The sequence below is a fragment of the Drosophila ananassae genome, chromosome 3L, assembly GCF_017639315.1.
Source record: "Drosophila ananassae strain 14024-0371.13 chromosome 3L, ASM1763931v2, whole genome shotgun sequence".
Classification (NCBI taxonomy): Eukaryota; Metazoa; Arthropoda; class Insecta; order Diptera; family Drosophilidae; genus Drosophila; species Drosophila ananassae.
The window spans coordinates 18,010,556-18,028,041 of NC_057929.1; the positions used below are offsets into that span (position 1 = coordinate 18,010,556).

A 17,486-nucleotide genomic window follows, 5' to 3' on the forward strand; every position below is an offset into this window, starting at 1 on the left:
CTGCAATGAATTTATATTGTTATTTTTAAATAGTAATTTCCTATTTTTTGTATCTGCTCAGTCTTCTCCCCACCAAAAAACTCCCATCTCCCACACCTTTCACTGGAAATCTCTATTTTATTGTGCTCTGGCTCTAGTTGGAAGGAAATCCATTTATGTTTTATAGTTTTTAAGTCTAATTTATGTAAACGCACACGAAACACACAAAAACTTAAGCATCAACTAAGTAAGTTTATTAGCGAAATAAATATTATTTGACATTCAATTCGCATAAAGCCCAACGAAATAATTTCGTTGATTTTTGGGAAATCACAATCAGAATCCAGTGAATGAACTTTTCAAAAGTTGTTTTGTGTTGGCAAAATCCCACAATCCGTACAATTTCTGAATCCTCAGCAAACCTCTCATTTCCAGGCATTTATTTAGGTCAGCCAACATGTCCTAGACCCTTGACCCCCGAACCTCCACCCACACCCCACACAGTCCCCTTCCTCTATCTCTACTATATCCTAGCCCAATAAAATACTGTAATATTTAATACGTATGTATTTTCCATTCAACTTGTAAAATTCTACCAAAATGAAAAACAACAAAAAAAAAACAAAAACAAACGCAAAAAACCATTTTCAAATAAAACTATTTATTCAAAAACAATACCATGATGATTTTGTTATTTTTTAGAAATATTTTTTGTTACCTGATTTACAGCCAGAAAACGGTTTTGTTGGCCATGTTGCACGAAATAGAGAAAAAAAAATAAAACAATGTTGCTGGAGTTGCTGATGGCTTCTTCGCATTTCGGGGTAACAGCATCCGATCACATCAGATCAGTACAGAATACAGAATTCAGAATACAGAAAAGATAATGATAATGATTATGATAATGATATTGAAATTGAATTGAAGTACAGTAGTCTCTCGACCAGTAGCAATGCAGAAATGAAATCAAGAACAAGAGCGTTCAATAATTGTATGTAATTATAAATAAATACAAATTCGATATATTTATTGAAAATTTAATTAAGCCAGAAAAGAAAACTGAAACCGAAACAGATAGTTATTCATTTGCCCTCGAGACAAGAGTCGGTCTACAAATATACAGATCTACACAGATATATATGAATTTAAATATATATGTATATTTATTGAATGAAGAATCAACAAATGGCTACATACTGACATTCTGACATGCATATGTACTATATTTTTCTCGTAAATTATTATTAATCGAAGTAATCATACGGAAGCGACTATAATTTTCCTCCTCGTCGTAGCTCAACTTTTTGAATCAAGAATCAAGAGAATCGATCACAAAACTAATAAGAAAAAATACAAATTATGAAAACAGTAAACACTCAAGATGATAGAACCATTCGTTCATATAGTACAGCATAGCATAACCGCATTATTAAATATCGACTAAACACTTTGCATACTTTCAATAATTGAATATTTGATGAGTAGAGTGCAGTGGAATGGAATGGAAAGGAATCAAACATAATTCATATTTTTCTAAGCTCATACACCTCTTTGCTCCACACCAGTCACACCCAGAACCATTTAAGTCATAATACAAGAGCATAAAGTCGCACCACTACTAAAATTACTTTAATAGCAGTTAAAACATTAATGAGGGAGCTCACACAGAGTCGATGAAACGCTAAGAAAGGGTAATGTTAATTAATTCAAATCAAATGTCGCCACAGACACTCAGACAGGCACATGAATCCCCCGGAATGTATAAGGATACGAGGTTACGGAGACGAGGAATGAGGAATAAGGAGTTAGGAGGACGTGGAGAGCGGAACCAAGTATATAGGTTAGACAAAGTTTTTGACATTGTATCTAATCTAATTTGTAGCCTAATTCAAATTGCTTTGGTTGTCCCATGCAGCAGCAGATTCGATTTGTTTAACTTGTATATGGCAAAAAAAAATAATAATAATGAAACAAAAGTATATTTATAAACTTATAGTAACGTGCGAGTATGTGGAAATAAAATTCTCCCAAGTCTTGAGCTCCTTTTCTCTCTCTAATGGCCCATGGAAAAGTTTTAGAACGAGCCAAAAAAAAAAACAGAAGTCAGAAACTTACTAAGCTCGAGATTGAAGAAAGAAATTGAATCGTTGAATTGAAAATTTAATATAAAATATATATATATATATGAAAATTAAAAGAAAATACTAATGATATAATACGGAGGCATAATGTTTGTATGTAAAAGAAACTCAAAACGTTAGAGATCATCTACAATTTAAATAAATATAAATAAAACCAATCTCAGTTACTTGTTTATTTATTGCACATTATTCTCAGACAGTTGCCAATTTCATTATCATATCTACTTAGACGATTGCGCTCCAGTAATTCCCTATAACTTCCCTGCTCTACCTCTAATTGCTCTACAAATATGGTATGTGATAGGGAAAAGCAAATGCTTGCTTCACAGATATCGCCTTCTTTAAGAAACTCTCCAACTGGCTGCAGGTCGGGGCTTTGCCAGGTTTCCTCTCCATTGAAAGGAATACAACCCACCAGCCTAATGTCCAGGGCGAGAGGCGGAAAACCTTTGAGGTCCTCAGGTAGCTGTACCAGTTCATGGAGCTTCACGTGGTATATGGCTGTATTAGAGTCTAAATTTTTAACCCGAATATCGGAATCTCTCGAATTCGAAGGCAAAAATGTTATAGAAACTCTTTCGAATCTGCCATCTGAGCATTTATAGGCACATTTGTCCTGTCGACAGGGTTCTCTTAATTTCCTGATGTTCTCTGGTTGGGAGTAATAATCCTTCAGGAGTTTCTGTACGTTCTCATATTGATCCTTATGAGGAAGTTTCAACCAGTCTGCACTTTCATCCTTTTTTAGGGTTAATAAGCGACTTGCGAAGTGGGTTGGTGTGCATATCTGAAAGATACAAACAACAACGAAATCCAAATTCCATCAAAAACTTATACAAAGGAAGAAACCACCCACCTTGAGCACTTCAAATTGAATTCGTCCTTGCTTTGGTACAGCCGAGGATACACTTTTGTCAACTTCACACAACAAATGGCGATATTGGCAGGTAAGAGTCCTGCAGCGTCCATAGAGCAGCAGGACAGGACATATGACACATTGACGGCTGGCGCGCGATATTTCCCGCTCCTGTTGCAACTGTACATGTTGGGCGGCGATTTTCTCACTTACGACACCGCCGTATCCCTGCTGGAACTCTACAAGATGAGGTAAAAAGTGACTGCTTTCCTTGGGCGTAGATGGGCGTGTCCTTTTTGAAAACATCAAATCGTTCCCTGAATTGATTCCACGTCTTGGTCATGTCGAAATGAAGGAGGCTTTCTATTTGATCCAACTTGAGTTCGGGTGCGTGCTTCTCCAGCACCAGAACTTGGCCCTTGGTCTGAAAATATTGGTTTTAATTAAGGATATTAATTAAAGTTAAAGTTTTAATAAATTTACCCTTTCTTGCCAATTTTTAATGGAATTTTTACTTGCTCTGCCTTGATGTTTAAGGGTTCTAATAAATGGCATTTTGTGTGCCAATTCATTTGCATTGTCGGAATAAATTAGGGTGCGATATTGGTCCGGTTTGAGGGACTCCAGGTAGGAATGCAGTAGCTGTACCTTTTCAGCCGAATCATTGGCCCACTCAATTGTCATGGTTAAGTCGGCATGGACAGCTGCTTCCAAAGCATCTTTTAAAATTACTAAATTCCGGTTGGATCGCTGTAAAAGACCACCCAAGATATCTCTATTCCAACAGCTGGTAGTAACTATAAGTTGAGGATGACTTAGTGCGCTGAAAAGTTCCTGTTTTAATTCCTCAAACTTCACTCCATTATTTTCTATCAGTTTATCCAATTCGTGGAACACTATGCTAACGAAACGATGTTCATTAAGGGATATTTGGTTCGATCTTGGCCGAAGTTGGTCCAGTAACTGGGCAGGCGTTTCTATCAACAGTTTTCTGTCTAATATGTTACATGAAATTGATTCTTTGCACATCAGTTCCCTCAATTTAAGTTGCTTCTCCCGCGTAGCTACCAAAATAAGAACTCCTCTTTCCTTTTCCACTATAAGCTGAACAATTTCTCTTAATGGGAAATAATCCTGGCTCCTCTTGCTTCCGTATATCACGAATACAGACTCGCCAGAGAGTAATTTTTCGCCCAACTCGACCATTTCTGAAAAAATTAAAATATATAATACTTAAAGTAAATGTATAATTAATATAAAATATATACTTTCTAAAACCTTGTCTTGTATTTTATTTTTGATATTTATAATTTGACTAATCTATAGGTTTCGGTCTACTCTAACAATTTCTTTTTTGATTTTGGTGTGGAAATTGTGCGCAAGGATACGCGCCGCGGTGTTTTGTTGTTGGGCGTGGACGGCTTCGAGGCGGTGGGCTTGGATGGCGTACTGGCCGCCTGCTCCTCCTGCGTATCCTCGTAGACAAGGCGAATATCCTCGGTGCGTTCACACGTCGCCTCGCTGACCTCCAAAGGCACTGACTTCGACTCTTTCTCCTCTTTGATCTCTGGTTGAGGTGGATCCTGCGAGTCCTTTTGCGAAGACGGCAGCGGAGAAACGCCATCGTCTAATGGCCAAGCATCCATGGCCTCCTCTACAGGAACCACGGGCGAGTTGACCGGCATTTCCACAAGAACACGTGGCGTTCTCCTCACAGCAATGGGCGTGGCTTGTTTGGCGGATTGGCTTTTCGGTGTAAGGTTGAAGTTGCTTGCGCTGCTGGGTGTGCGTGGCTGACGACGCACCTGAATGGGTGTGGCCGGGCGGCATTTCTTCTCCGGCGACTCGAACTTCTCCTCCGAGCTGATGATCTCCTTGTCCAGCACTGCAATCACTCCTCCTGCCAGCGGTAAAGGCTCCGCCTCCGTGCTGATCTTGCGTTTAAGGGTTGCAGGCGATGCTGCAGCAACAACTGGTGCATCCTCCTCTTTGCGAGGCGAACGGCGAATTGCAATAGGCGTGGGTTTCTGCCCATTGCTCTTGACTTCTTCCGGTTCTGTCTTGCGAGGGGAACGCCTAGTGGCGATTGGTGTGGGTGCCACTTTTCGGGGCGACCTCCGAAAAGCGATGGGCGTTGGTTTGATCTGCGCTTTATCCGTTTTCGGACTGTTTGAACTAGATCCGGAGCTGGCGCTGTTCATTGATGAGTCATTTTCAGCGTCCAGATCGGTTTCACCCTCCTCCTTGAGCTCCGAGCCGGCGGCTGCCTTTTTATCTTTCCGATTCGACTTGGTCTTCTCCTGCAGCGGCCTACGTGGCACTTCGTCTGACGACTGTTTACGGATCTTTGGCTTCTTTTTCTTTGTCGGAGGCGCCACGTTCTCCGATGACTTTAGAGTAGCGCTCAGCACTGACTCCATCTCCTCGTACTGCTCGCCCAGCTCATCCGGCTCGAAGGTCAACAGAGAACAAAAGCCGTCGGTGCTGGACACGATCAACACGTTGCCATCACTTGACCAGGTCAGATCTGTTAGTCGTGTATAATGGATGTTGGAGACAATAGCAAACGGCACCGACTGCTGGGTGTCGTAGAAGAATACAGAGTTCTTGGTGGCCACGGCATAGATCATTCGATAGGGCAGGGAGATAACAGGAGGGTTCTTCTCCGCGTTGTACGGTCTCAGACGGTACAAAACCGGAGAACAGCGCACGGCCACGGCATATTCGTTGGGGAATGGCAGAACGAATGCAGGATGGGCTAGATCGTAGCGACTAAATCCGTAAGTGGTGTTTAGTGGTTTCATCACTCCGTCGTAGTCGGTGATGCCGGCGGGCGTGAGCAGGATTTTGCCATCAGGAGTAAAGCACAATCGGCGGAAAAAGGTCTGCAGGGTACCGTCGTGGTACAGTCGGATGCCTTTGCCGTGCATCTCGTGGTCCTCCTTTACGGGAAATGCACACTTGCTGACCCGGTGTAGCACCCGCTTGGTATTGACATCGAAGATGCGCATTTGTCTACAAGGATAACAAATATTTAAAAATTTCTCACATCTAAATCAAATAAGATCCATTCTTACCTATCTGTGCTCATGGTGGCTATGTATTGATTGCACGGATCCCAGGCCACGCCTTGCACATAGCCCTTGTGATCGTCCAGAATGGCCAACGACTTGCCCTTGTATACGTCCCACATCATGGCCGTGTTGTCCACCGATCCAGTGACCAGGAACAGCGAATTGGGCGACCAGCTAAGATCGTAGATATCCTCGCGGTGGCCGCGTAGCACCTTTAGTGTCGTCCACACTTCCTTATCCTGCTCACTTTGCCCGTCGGCATCCACAATATTGACCACTTCATGATCCGCCTTCTGCTTCCAAATGAAGACCACACTTTCGTCGTCGCCGGAGGCCAGCAGCTCGCCGTTGGGCGACCAGCGCACTGTGTTGACCGCCCGCTGATGCCGCGACAGATCGACGGCCAGCTCCAGGTCCACCCCCTCACCCCCATCGTCCTTGGCTCGGTTCACATACCAGATGAGGACGTGCGCATCGGTCCCGCCCGAAGCCAGTCGACAGATGGTGGGATCCCGCAGACCTTGGCCGTTCTGCTGAATATCCACGCTCAGAACGGGGTCGCGGTTGTGCCACGAGATCTCCGGAATCTTGCACTTCATCCTGATTCACTTACTTTTCTACTGTTTGGGTGATCGTTGGGCTGTGAGAAATTATGCGGTAGATTTCCCGCGTAATTTTGCAGTGTTGCACAAAGTTTCTCACTTTTCGTTCATCAACATTGGCCAATTTACGTTACTGTAAGTAAAACCACTGCAAGAATAGGGGCTGCCACATATTTTAACTCCGGGTTTTTTTTATTACCACAAATTCCCATTCTTTTCTTGATTCTCACGTGCGACACTTTTATTCACCCGGAACTTATTTTATTCCCGATTATTGTGTCAGTTTATTGTTTTTAAATTATTTGATTATTATACTTGTGACACACAGGTGGCGCTGCGAGCTCAATAGTGTTTCGTGTAAACGTTATTTATAATTTATTCAAAAATTTTTTTGTTTTGTTATAATTCTTAACATAATAAATAAAACGAAATATATATTTATAAGGAAAATTTATATCTCGACAAACGGTATAATTTTAAGACAAAGAATGTCGATATATTGATGTTATGACAACCCTAATTTTAACATATTTAACAACACTACTCAAAGGAAATGGTAAACAAAAGACGGCGAGTTTGTTTCCTTACTGATTAATAAGGATATTTCTCCAATTTTCAGTCCGTAACGCTGCACACTGACGTGGGGGACCTTAAGATCGAGCTCTTCTGCGACGCCTGCCCCAAGGCCTGTGAGAACTTCCTCGCCTTGTGCGCCAGCGACTACTACAGCGGCTGCGTGTTCATCCGCAATATCAAGGGATTCATAGTACAGACTGGTGATCCCACCAATACCGGAAAGAACGGACAGTCGATTTGGGGCCAGAAGTTTGATGACGAGTTTAAAGAAACCATAAAGGTACGCCTTTGAAATACTTTGGGGATCAGCGACTGGAATTCAATCAATTAATATGGGTGATGATATTAAAATATTTATTTTTTCCAGCACACGGATCGGGGAATGGTGTCCATGGCCAACAATGGTCCCAACGCCAATGCCAGCCAGTTCTTCATCACCTATGCAGCCCAACCAAATCTTGACCTGAAGTACACCCTCTTTGGCCGCGTTATAGATGGATTCGATGCCTTGGACGAGCTGGAGAAGCTGCCCGTGAATCCCAAAAACTACCGGCCCCATGTTGACAAAAAGATCAACGGCGTTACGATTCATGCGAATCCACTGGCAGCGTGATAATGTACAAAAGAAAAATAACTATTTTTTATACGCTTAAATTGAAATATATATTTATAGCACTTAACTTACACGATTTCTTCTTCGATTAAAAACTAATTGCTTGAGAAACATCAAATATTGTGCAAAAGTTTCTAACGACTACAAATATTAAAATCAGCCAAGTCACAATAGTTTATATAAAAAATTGCATTGTTTTTGCATAACTCTCTCAACGACTTTTGCACTTAATTTGGAACTTACAATCGACGGATGTATATGATGTGTTTGTTTTTTTTTTGTTTAAAACGATCAACTAGAGAGGAGGAAAACAAATGCTAACAAGAATCTCGACTACATGGACTAAATAATATGGACTATGTGGATTATGTGGAGCCGTTTGTGAGTTTTTTGGCGGGCTTCGGATGGTCCTTCATATGCTGCTCGAACATGGTGCGGATATCGGCCAGAGCCTGTGAGATGTTCTGGGAGAATCGATGGACATCCTGAAGATAGAATTTCGATTAGTTTTGAATCATATTCAAATCTATTTTTGCTCCGTTGTACTCACCGTTTGCTGGCACGTTGTCTTTGCCGAGATGTGGAAGAAGATGAGGTTCTCGCCGGCAATGATGTACGAAACACCATAGCCATCATCAGCCACGGGCCCAAAGCCGCCGCCGGCACTGATGCAGTTCGGATGCTTCTTCAGGTCCATCTTCGGCGTCTGGCCGTGCGGGGTCTGACTAGTGGACAGGCGCCAGGGTTCGCTGAGCACCTCGTTGAGGAAGGGAGAGTCCACCTCCAGGTACTTGGACACTACATACAGGCAGAAAAGATGCCTATCAATGCCGCGACCGCACATGGCATCCTGGTAGCCCAGCTGGTGGCGATCACAAGCAGCCTGCAACATCTTCACACGCTCATCGTTCTGCAAATACAAAAATATAATGGAAAATCCGACTTTTATATTATTTTGACTTTTTAAGAAACTTACGCTAGTGTTGGGATTCTGCATAGCCTTAACCCAGGCAGATGATTCAATGGTGCAGGGACGCACAGTCTCCGTTCGTCCTTCGCGGAACAGACGCGTCATGGAAGCCTCATATGTCAGCGAGAAGCGTCCCGCATCGCGATAATAAGCCAACTGCAGGGCCATTTGGATATAGGCGTCTGGGGAAATGCGGCACTTCTTCATGAAGCCCTTGCCGTACTCCTGGTGTACCAGAATGCGCAGGTTGACCTCGTTGATCAGCTTGGTCACATCGATGGTGGCCTCCTCGATTTGGGCCAGACAGGGCGTCAGATCCCAGTTGAGGCGAGTTGGAGTGGGTGGCTGGAACTCGGGGGTGCCCTTCGTGTTACCAGACTCGTCATATCTACAGAAGTTTTGGGAATCAATTTATTAGCATATAAGATTAATAAATTGTTGGAAAAAAAAAATATAATTCAAGCAACGTAAACAAAAGGCTTTGGTTAATGTTGAGTCTAAGTTAGTGACGGTGTAAAAAATAATAATGAATTTTGGTTTGTCGGTTTTCTGGGTTGATCAGGAGAGGGTTATTTTAATTTATATTTAATTAATTTTTTTTCTGTTTTTTTAACTTTTCAAGATGAGTTTTCTGAGTCTAGTTTTTTTTTACACAAAACTTAATGGTTTTAAAAACGATTTGTAAGCACTTTTCTAATATTTACAGAGACATCTTTAGAGACCTGAGACACTCTCACTGTCAACCCAAAAACGACTGAATCAATTGCTTTGCTTTGTGCTTGTGTGCTTTGGAATAAGTGTTTACCCATATATATCATCACCAAATATATATTCCCATAGATGGCCCAAAACCGGTGCATCGGCCCTATAAAAAACGTGTACAGAATGGTGTAAATAAATCGTGAGGCCACAACCAAGTTAACAAATCAATAAGGGACAAAATAAATGGGAGGAATGGATATTCAAGAGAAGCAGCCAACCGACACCGTCGGGCAGTAGAATCGAAAATCATTACCCATCCGACTGGAGGTCATCGATGATCAGGTTTTCCCACATGTGTGAGGCAATGGCGGCGTCGGACCTTTTTTTGCAAATTAGTTTAGAATTTTTTTCATAAATATATTGATTTAAACAATTTTGTTGTTTAATTGCGATTTTGAAACTGAAATCTTGTCTTAAAGGTTCGGGTTAAAAGGTGACACTTACCAGGTGTGCTCGGCATTGAAGCCAACACGTCCGTTGGTGGCCACGCAGACGGTGAAGCACTTGTCGAACCAACGATTGTAGCCGTTGCCGTGGAGCAGTTTCTTGCCAAAGTTGTCCAACAACTCTGGACGAGCCAGGTCGAACTCGAAGGGCTCGTCGTCCAGGGAGAGCACGAAGGCGGCCGACTCGATGGTGCGAAGGGACACATGATTGGCGCCCCGTGAGAAGAAGGTATTCCGGGCCTCGGCCCATTTGGAGCGGTTCCAGGCGGTCAGGGCAGCCAGGTGCTCCTCGCCAGACAATGGGGTGGCCTTGGCCTTCAGAATCTCTTCGATTTGCCTGGAAATTTATGATTTCTTATAAGATATTTTTGATAGTTTCATATTTTTGGAATACTTACACTTGCAGCTCACAGGGGCGGAGGGTGCGTCCCTTGTAGTAGATGAGCATCTTGTAGTAGCATCCCTTGTGCAGGACAACAATATGATTGGAGTCACGGTAGTGGACAATGCGATCGGTTTCCAGACCAGGAACACGGGCCGTGTTAAAGGTGCGCTCGTACTGCCAGGAGCAGAGAGGGATCATGCCCTGGACCATGATCTAAAAAAAAAGAAATAAAATAATTATAAATACTTCTTAACCTTCTTTTTTGTGTTACTTACTGGCTGCAGTTCCTGATGTTCAATCAATTTCCTGAAGTTAAGGAGCAGAGATACCACATTGGCCGCACGAGCCGCCTGGATGCTGGTGAGGTTCATGAAAATGGCATCCGTGCCATAGAAGTTACTGTTGACACAGAGGGGGCTGCGACCGCGCAGATAGACGTACTCCTCCCACCAATCAGACACGTAGTTGGTGGACCACCAGCTCTTGAGGATGAGGTACCACTGCAGCTTCTTGCCGATGGTCTGCTCGAACTCCTTGGCCAGGCGCTCCATTCGCGTATAGTTGTCATCATCCAACAGAGGTCGGACACTGCGCAAATACCGCGACATCGTGTCCTTCACCGAGGGGAGCGGCAGTCTTGGCAGGGAGCCCTGGAAACTGTACAATCCTGGCTTGTTCCAGCTGGAGAGTACCCGCACCACGGCCACCCACAACATGGTGGGCAACGAGACACGGCTTCCCGGGGCTCTGGATTCGTACATCCAGCCCTTGTACATAAGCAGGAGCTTCAGGGTGTACCGCATGGTGAAGCATATCGAGAGCCAGACCACCAAGGCGGCCAGGAAAGAGGCTGTCACCTGCCAGTTGACCGTGTTGGAGGGGAGGTGTTCCAGTATCCGATTAGTGAGATTGAAGGGTGCCTGATAGCCGGCGAAGTGCAGGCCCAGGGCAATGGCCGTAATCAGCCAGAGGCTCTGAATGTGCGCCGGATAGACACCATTACGCACGCCGTTCTGGAGAAATAATCGGAAATGGGTGAGTCACAAATTCTATAATTTGGTTTCTTAAAAAGGGACTTACCCGTGCACGGGCCACACGCTTTTTCCAGGAGCGGATTCCCGAGTTCCACACCAAGTTGAGCACCTCGTGGTCATAGTTGATATCGAAGCCCTCGTGGGTGATGGCGAACGAGAAGGCGACGGCGGCATGGGCTTCAGCCATACCTGCGGGCTACTGATGATATCCGGGCCAATAGAAAAATTCTGTTTTAAAAAGGTTAAAAAATTATTAAGATTGGTACAAATGAGTCTAGTAAAGATATTTTATCCTAAATTATAATGCGTAAATCTGCAGTTACTTGTATAAGCACTTTTATTGTGATTGTGGCACTTATAAACATACTAATAATATAAAAACAGGTTAACGCCCACAACCGCGATGATAATAGCCTTTGTGGTCTAGTTGCATTTAGACATAATATTCCCGAGAAGCGAATCGATAAGATTTCTTTTAGAATTTCCAGACACGTTTAAGGCCGTGACTAATAATAAACGTATATTATCTTGGTCAGTTAGCCACTCGCAATTCGGGCTAATTGCGTTTTTGGACTCTCTGGAATCTCATGACCACTTCACACTCTATATCTGTATCAAAGGGGGTTTGTTTGGACCCGGGCAATGTTCAATAATGCTGCCCCTTTCTTCCCTATATTAATTAAAATAATTCAGAACCCACTATATTCTATGTCATAACATTTTACATGCAATTGACGTCACTGAGAGCGGCTTCTGAGTCCGCGGCGATAACCCCGAGTGGGGGCTGCAGATAGATCGGAGCGGAGTCTGGCTGGAAGATGCTGGATTCTAGGTCTAGGCAGCGATTTTTAGAATGGGTTTGCAGTCAGCAGACGAATCAAAGTCCGCTATAGGATTTATGAATTCCGCATTCGGAAAATAATCTACAGAGCGGATAACTCCAGAGAGACTGCCTAAAACGGGGTTCCATTATAGAATCCCTGGAAATGCTTTGGCAATTGAGGCCCACAATTATATGATCACTATTGTTTATTATTTTTATTTTCCTATTAAATGACTGCTCGGCAGCGCGGTTTATTCATTTCCATTGCATGCAAAGATACTCATGTGTAAGTGTATATCTATCCGTGTGGTTATTTATAGTCGGAACCGAGTAGTTCCGAAATAAAACTTCCGCAGCCACAAATCCAAGACGAGACAAAGTTATAAAAGCCTTGGTTTAATGGTAACCATGGCCGAAGGCCGTCGCTGCAGCTCCAACTCGAAATAGCCACAACAAGATACAATAAATTCAAGATACAGATTCGTTTTCGTTTGACCCAGTTCGAGGCGACGACTATGCGGCGTATACTTAATAATTTTGAGCACCGACCGCCCTGCCTGCCGGCTTTTATTTGTTTGCGTATATCGGCGAGAAGTCCAACAACAAATCGAATTCGAAAAACTTGAACCGTAGACGAAAACAAGAAATACAAAAAATTAATATGTATGAGCGATTTGTTTGCCTCTTTACACTTTTTTTATACACAAGTTAGTCGCTGAACGATCTTTTTTCGCTGAGCCCCGAAGGTGCAAAGTCCACCAATGATGTTTTCCACTTTTTTGCTTCTGTGCGATCCACCTACCTCTCTCTTCTCGTGGCTGTCTATCGCATTAATTATATTGCAGAAAATTTAAATTGATGTGTTTCTAGATTGAGCGGGCCTGACCTTGCGTTTGTTTCGTGCTAGGGGGCGGGTCCACTGCCGGGTTTTATGTAACCAGCCCCGAAATTCGCCCTCCCCCCAGCTGATAACAGCTCAGCTATCTGGGTGGCTAGTGGGCCTTATTATTTCTGACAACTATCAAAAACATGTGCCCGAATTTGGGTCACTTGGGAAAGTGTGGCGGCGATAAGGGGGCCGAAGATCTGGGCGGACAAACAAATGAAATGCGACAACGTAAGCCGCAAAAATGCAACCTTTGCAGAATTGCATTTATTTGCGGCGTTGTTTACGGTTTCCCCCCATAACTAAACAAACCTTCGATGTAAACTCTTTCCTCAATCGAATATAAACGGCGAATTAATTGCACTTTGGTGTGACGCAGGTATTTATAAAACACTTGATGACAATTTCGAAATCCTAGCCAGCGATGCACACACGAGTTACTTTCAGTCTTCGGGGGGCTGGCAGTGTACCGGGGGTCTTATTTAATTTTTTTTTGTATTTTTTTGATCACAAAACAACTTGATCGCTTGAACGTCGAGCGCCAACTGAATCAATGTGGACAGAGCGAGTTCCCTTGGGTCTTAAAAACACCGAGCGCCGAGACTATGGGGCTCTTCGTTTCTTCTCTTTGCTTTTTTTTTTTTTTTGTATTTTTTTAGTTTCTTGTTTTATTTTGCTTTTGAGTGGGTGCGTCACGAGTCGAGGGGCTCGTTGCCTTCCGAGTGGAAGGGGTGCCTGTGGAGTGTGTTGACCGACCGTAGTGCTGCTAATAATGCGCCCCCCCTTTAGTCCCTCGGACTCAGATCGATAGAGGCCTTATCAACCGGCCCGAGCCAAATGGATATACGATTGGACCCCACATAATACCAATATCAGCGAATACGCGAACTGGCTAGACTGAATTCTGGGAAAGGTAACCCCTTCAGCCACAAAGTAGGTGAACTCAGAAGTACTCTTTTTCGGAACTGATACTAGGAGCTAATTCATGTTGTTTCGTAAACATGTTTTTTTTTTCAAACTCACTAAAGTAGAAGCTCTTCAAACTTAGAAAATTATACTTAATATAAATGATAAGAAAATATTGGTTTTGATTTTAGGGTTTTAAGTATTTATATTACCTTTTAAAAATTAAATTATTTAAATTCTCCTAGTCTACAGTATCTACTTCAAACTACTACTAAACTACTTTCCCCTTTCGCGCTAATAAAATAAAAATGTACCATACATGATATGCCTGTCCCATATATCTTTCATCCTGCTATAAATATATAGCATAAATTACCGATAGCACACACGATTTCGTAACATGATACTGGGGGGACGGGTATCATAAAGATAAGAACATGCATGAACTTTAAATTGAGCAGATTGGGACTTTGACCTTTTCGCAGATTTCGGTGATTTCGGTGCGGCGTCACCGGTTCTCGTGGCTTATGTAAGCCTCTTAGATTTCTAGAATCTGGCTCTCCAAAGCGTCGATAAGAGCGTTACACGGCCAGTTAGCCTGTTTACTAGTTGCGGTTGACAAATATGAGAACACACACATGATAAATTGAAGTGAAAAACAAGTCTTATGTATATTATTTGATTTTATAACAGCCACTGGCCAATCGCAGAGACCCAGATAAGTAGCAATTGAGAGGTTCGGTTTTATCGCTCACTATTATTTATAGTCGAAAGTCCAATAAGTGCCCGGGGGGGGCCTGCGAAAATATTCGTAGTACGCAATTTCGGGGAATTTATCAAGAGGACTGACTGGAGAGCCCCCGCTCCGATTAGATGGCACAAGTGGCTGCCAAAAAAGGTAATAACCTAGTGCAATCGGTGACGCGTCAAAAGTGTCTACTTGGCATAAATAAACCCGCTTATCGCCCCGCACCTGGCTGCGATCTTGATTCCCTGGCCGAAAGAAGAAAGTCTGTCTAAGGCGCCCTAAGACTTGGAGGGCAGGCAGGCGCTGGCGGGTTGCAGCCAACAGAGTTGCTCCGCGTTGGCTGCGTTTGTTTCGGGTGTATCTGTATCTTCGCATTGGACTTTGAACCGCAGCAAACTTGAAATGTGCGACGACGAGCGAGGCGGCGGATCGGCAGCGACGCATGTCTAACGAGAGCGAGACGCGGGACCCGAGACAAAGACTGCGTGCTGGGAGCAGGGAGCTGGGAACTGGGAACTGGCAACCAGTTGTATGTATTGGACCCCTCGCAAATCATTCACAGCTGCCAGCAAAATAAAAAAAAGCAAATAAACTGAAGAGGAGAAGGAGGTGTGAGCAGCTCGACTTTGAGATACCTTTGATAAGCTAAGCTCTATTCAAATACATTATAACTTATATCTTTATACCTAAAGCCAAAAGATATAAGTTTAAAAATAATTTGGGGAAAAAAGGTTATATTTTTGTCAATTAAATAGAAAAAACACTCACATTAAAATGATCTTAAAGTTTAAACTTTAAAGTAATGATTCTTATTTTAACAGCATTTTATTTAAAAATACTACTAGAGTGTGCCTTTAATTATTTTAATGATTAAATTATATGGCATTTTATTTAAATTTAAAAAACACAAAGGATAGATAATTGTTTATTTATTTATTTTTTTTTGTATTTAATGGATTTACGTTTTATTAAAATCACGAGTGCATTATTATTCATGAATGAAATTACTTCTGAACTGAAATACTGCTTTACAGCCGTTACGAAATAATGAGAAAAACAATTTTTATGAGCGTGTATATGGAGCCAGTCGTTCACCTAATCGTTTGTAAATTACACGCCTTAAAACGGGTCACAAATATCAATAACTTGGCTTTATTTATATTTAAATAAACACTCATTAAAGCTGAGAAACTGGTACAAATAATCCCATTGACTCGGTCGCGTAAACAAGGCTAAGCTCAAGCCGTAAACAGTAAACTTAAAAAATGGGGGAGCACAAACTCCAAGTAAATAACAAAAAATTAAAAGCATTTAGCTTTTTAAATTCAAATGTACTGCATGGCGCTCTGATAAGCGATATCTTAATTGCTTTTGAAATGCTTGTTACTCTTGCAATGAAAAGTGCATAACAGGGCATAATACTGATAGTACTCCATATACCCTCGCCATATACGATTGCCGGGTATGAAAACAAAACAATCAATGGAGAGGTCAATAGCTATGGGTTCCGATATCCATCGGATTCCTCTGCAGTTTTATAGTGTTTGAAGGCTGGGTCGAGTTTGTTAGGCAAGGTTCCAAGCTTTTCTTTGGCCTGTTACCCATGAATAGAGAGAGGAGCCGAGAGGAGCCACCTGGCCGAGTGTGGGTGTGTGTTTTTGGTTTACAGATGTTTACCAACACAGCTCTCTCAGCTTTTGCGCAGCTTTGAGAGACACTGAGAGAGCGAGGTGAGAGAGGCCTCCGTTAAGCCGCAAAGCACAGAAACCCGTTTCGGACTTTGAACCGCGGCGAGCCAAGCGTGTTTAAAAAAAAAAAATGAAAACAACAACCAAATCATGGCACAAAAAAATTAAAACAAACAAACAACAACAAACAGCAGCCACTTGGCTAGTGTTGTAACAAAATGCATTGTCATTTGGCTTTTTAGTGTCTAATTCAGGCAACAAGTTTTCACAAGATGTGTTGCTAGGCTAGTGACCTAATTATTGCAAACAGGTTCTGCCCTGACCCACCAACGGTGGGTGGGAGGTCGCTGGGGCCGTGTAATCACATACGTACTTCCTGCTAATAGTAGAAAGCCCCGCAATTTTCACAGCTTCTTAGTCCAAATGTAAAATTGACGAACGGAAATTACACTCAGGAAAAACAACTCAAAATGACGGTACGACGGCGACGACGACAAACGGACAACGACAAAGACGCGCGCGCAAAGAGAGACTGATCGGAGCAACAGCAGCAGCCACGCTAGGCCTGTGGTGGTGGTTAAACCGCTTTCAGAGGGTTAAGGGGTTACATGCAGTTGAACTACCAAAAAATAAGCTTTTTTAGAATTTTCATACAAATAATCAAGATTTGCGGTGATCTTGATTTGGTCGGTTTCTAATATTCAAAATAAAAAATTTTGATTTATTCAAAGAATTTATACATATATTCCTTTATTCATTACGTAGGGAATATATCCAAGATTATTCTTCAAATCAGACCAATTAGTAAATCAATATCAGAGAAATAAAGATCACCTACTTTAGAAACATTGTTTTGGAAAATAACGCGCTTAAAACTTACACGGCTTTCTTTGTGACACTCTGAAATTGGCATACAAATACAGACATATATAGCTCTGAAAATATATATCGTATTGAATTCTTAAATAAGCGCATATATACGTACATAAATAGAACA

General features: G+C 42.5%; 4 protein-coding genes across 10 annotated transcripts; 1 reads left to right on the forward strand and 3 right to left on the reverse strand.

Annotated features, from left to right (window-relative positions):
• Positions 1 to 41: 41 nt before the first annotated feature.
• On the reverse strand, positions 42 to 6,937 carry LOC26514184 (putative ATP-dependent RNA helicase BoYb). Of its 2 annotated transcripts, XR_004311242.2 has the most exons (4): positions 6,664 to 6,937; positions 3,460 to 4,184; positions 2,977 to 3,400; positions 42 to 2,907 (listed from the first exon to the last, which is right to left on the reverse strand). XR_004311242.2 is itself a non-coding variant. In XM_032455730.2 (3 exons), exons 2-3 carry the CDS (start codon positions 4,180 to 4,182, stop codon positions 3,182 to 3,184), a joined length of 942 nt encoding a protein of 313 aa, XP_032311621.1. In that variant the 5' UTR covers positions 4,183 to 4,184; positions 6,664 to 6,937; the 3' UTR covers positions 42 to 3,181. The 2 variants fall into 2 exon arrangements, 1 of the variants encoding a protein (XP_032311621.1); XM_032455730.2 differs by having other exon boundaries at positions 42 to 3,400.
• On the reverse strand, positions 4,242 to 6,665 carry LOC6493972 (chromatin assembly factor 1 subunit B). The gene is made up of 2 exons (XM_001961193.4): positions 6,054 to 6,665; positions 4,242 to 5,991 (listed from the first exon to the last, which is right to left on the reverse strand). Exons 1-2 carry the CDS (start codon positions 6,647 to 6,649, stop codon positions 4,311 to 4,313), a joined length of 2,277 nt encoding a protein of 758 aa, XP_001961229.1. The 5' UTR covers positions 6,650 to 6,665; the 3' UTR covers positions 4,242 to 4,310.
• Positions 6,938 to 7,066: 129 nt separating the features above from the next.
• LOC6496602 (peptidyl-prolyl cis-trans isomerase-like 3) lies at positions 7,067 to 7,959 on the forward strand. The gene is made up of 3 exons (XM_001961194.4): positions 7,067 to 7,208; positions 7,272 to 7,508; positions 7,596 to 7,959. The coding sequence occupies exons 1-3, from the start codon at positions 7,206 to 7,208 to the stop codon at positions 7,839 to 7,841; spliced, it is 486 nt and encodes a 161-aa protein (XP_001961230.1). The 5' UTR covers positions 7,067 to 7,205; the 3' UTR covers positions 7,842 to 7,959.
• LOC6493971 (carnitine O-palmitoyltransferase 1, liver isoform) lies at positions 7,873 to 17,045 on the reverse strand. 6 transcript variants are annotated; one of them, XM_044715792.1, is made up of 9 exons: positions 16,863 to 17,045; positions 11,485 to 11,666; positions 10,680 to 11,417; positions 10,418 to 10,617; positions 10,018 to 10,356; positions 9,617 to 9,676; positions 8,818 to 9,199; positions 8,392 to 8,751; positions 7,873 to 8,326 (listed from the first exon to the last, which is right to left on the reverse strand). In XM_044715792.1, the coding sequence occupies exons 2-9, from the start codon at positions 11,623 to 11,625 to the stop codon at positions 8,207 to 8,209; spliced, it is 2,340 nt and encodes a 779-aa protein (XP_044571727.1). In that variant the 5' UTR covers positions 11,626 to 11,666; positions 16,863 to 17,045; the 3' UTR covers positions 7,873 to 8,206. The 6 variants fall into 6 exon arrangements, 5 of the variants coding, with proteins under 5 accessions (XP_044571727.1, XP_014762499.1, XP_014762500.1 ...); XM_014907013.3 differs by lacking the exon at positions 9,617 to 9,676 and adding an exon at positions 9,827 to 9,892; XM_014907014.3 differs by lacking the exons at positions 9,617 to 9,676; positions 16,863 to 17,045 and adding exons at positions 9,827 to 9,892; positions 13,460 to 13,704.
• Positions 17,046 to 17,486: the final 441 nt, after the last annotated feature.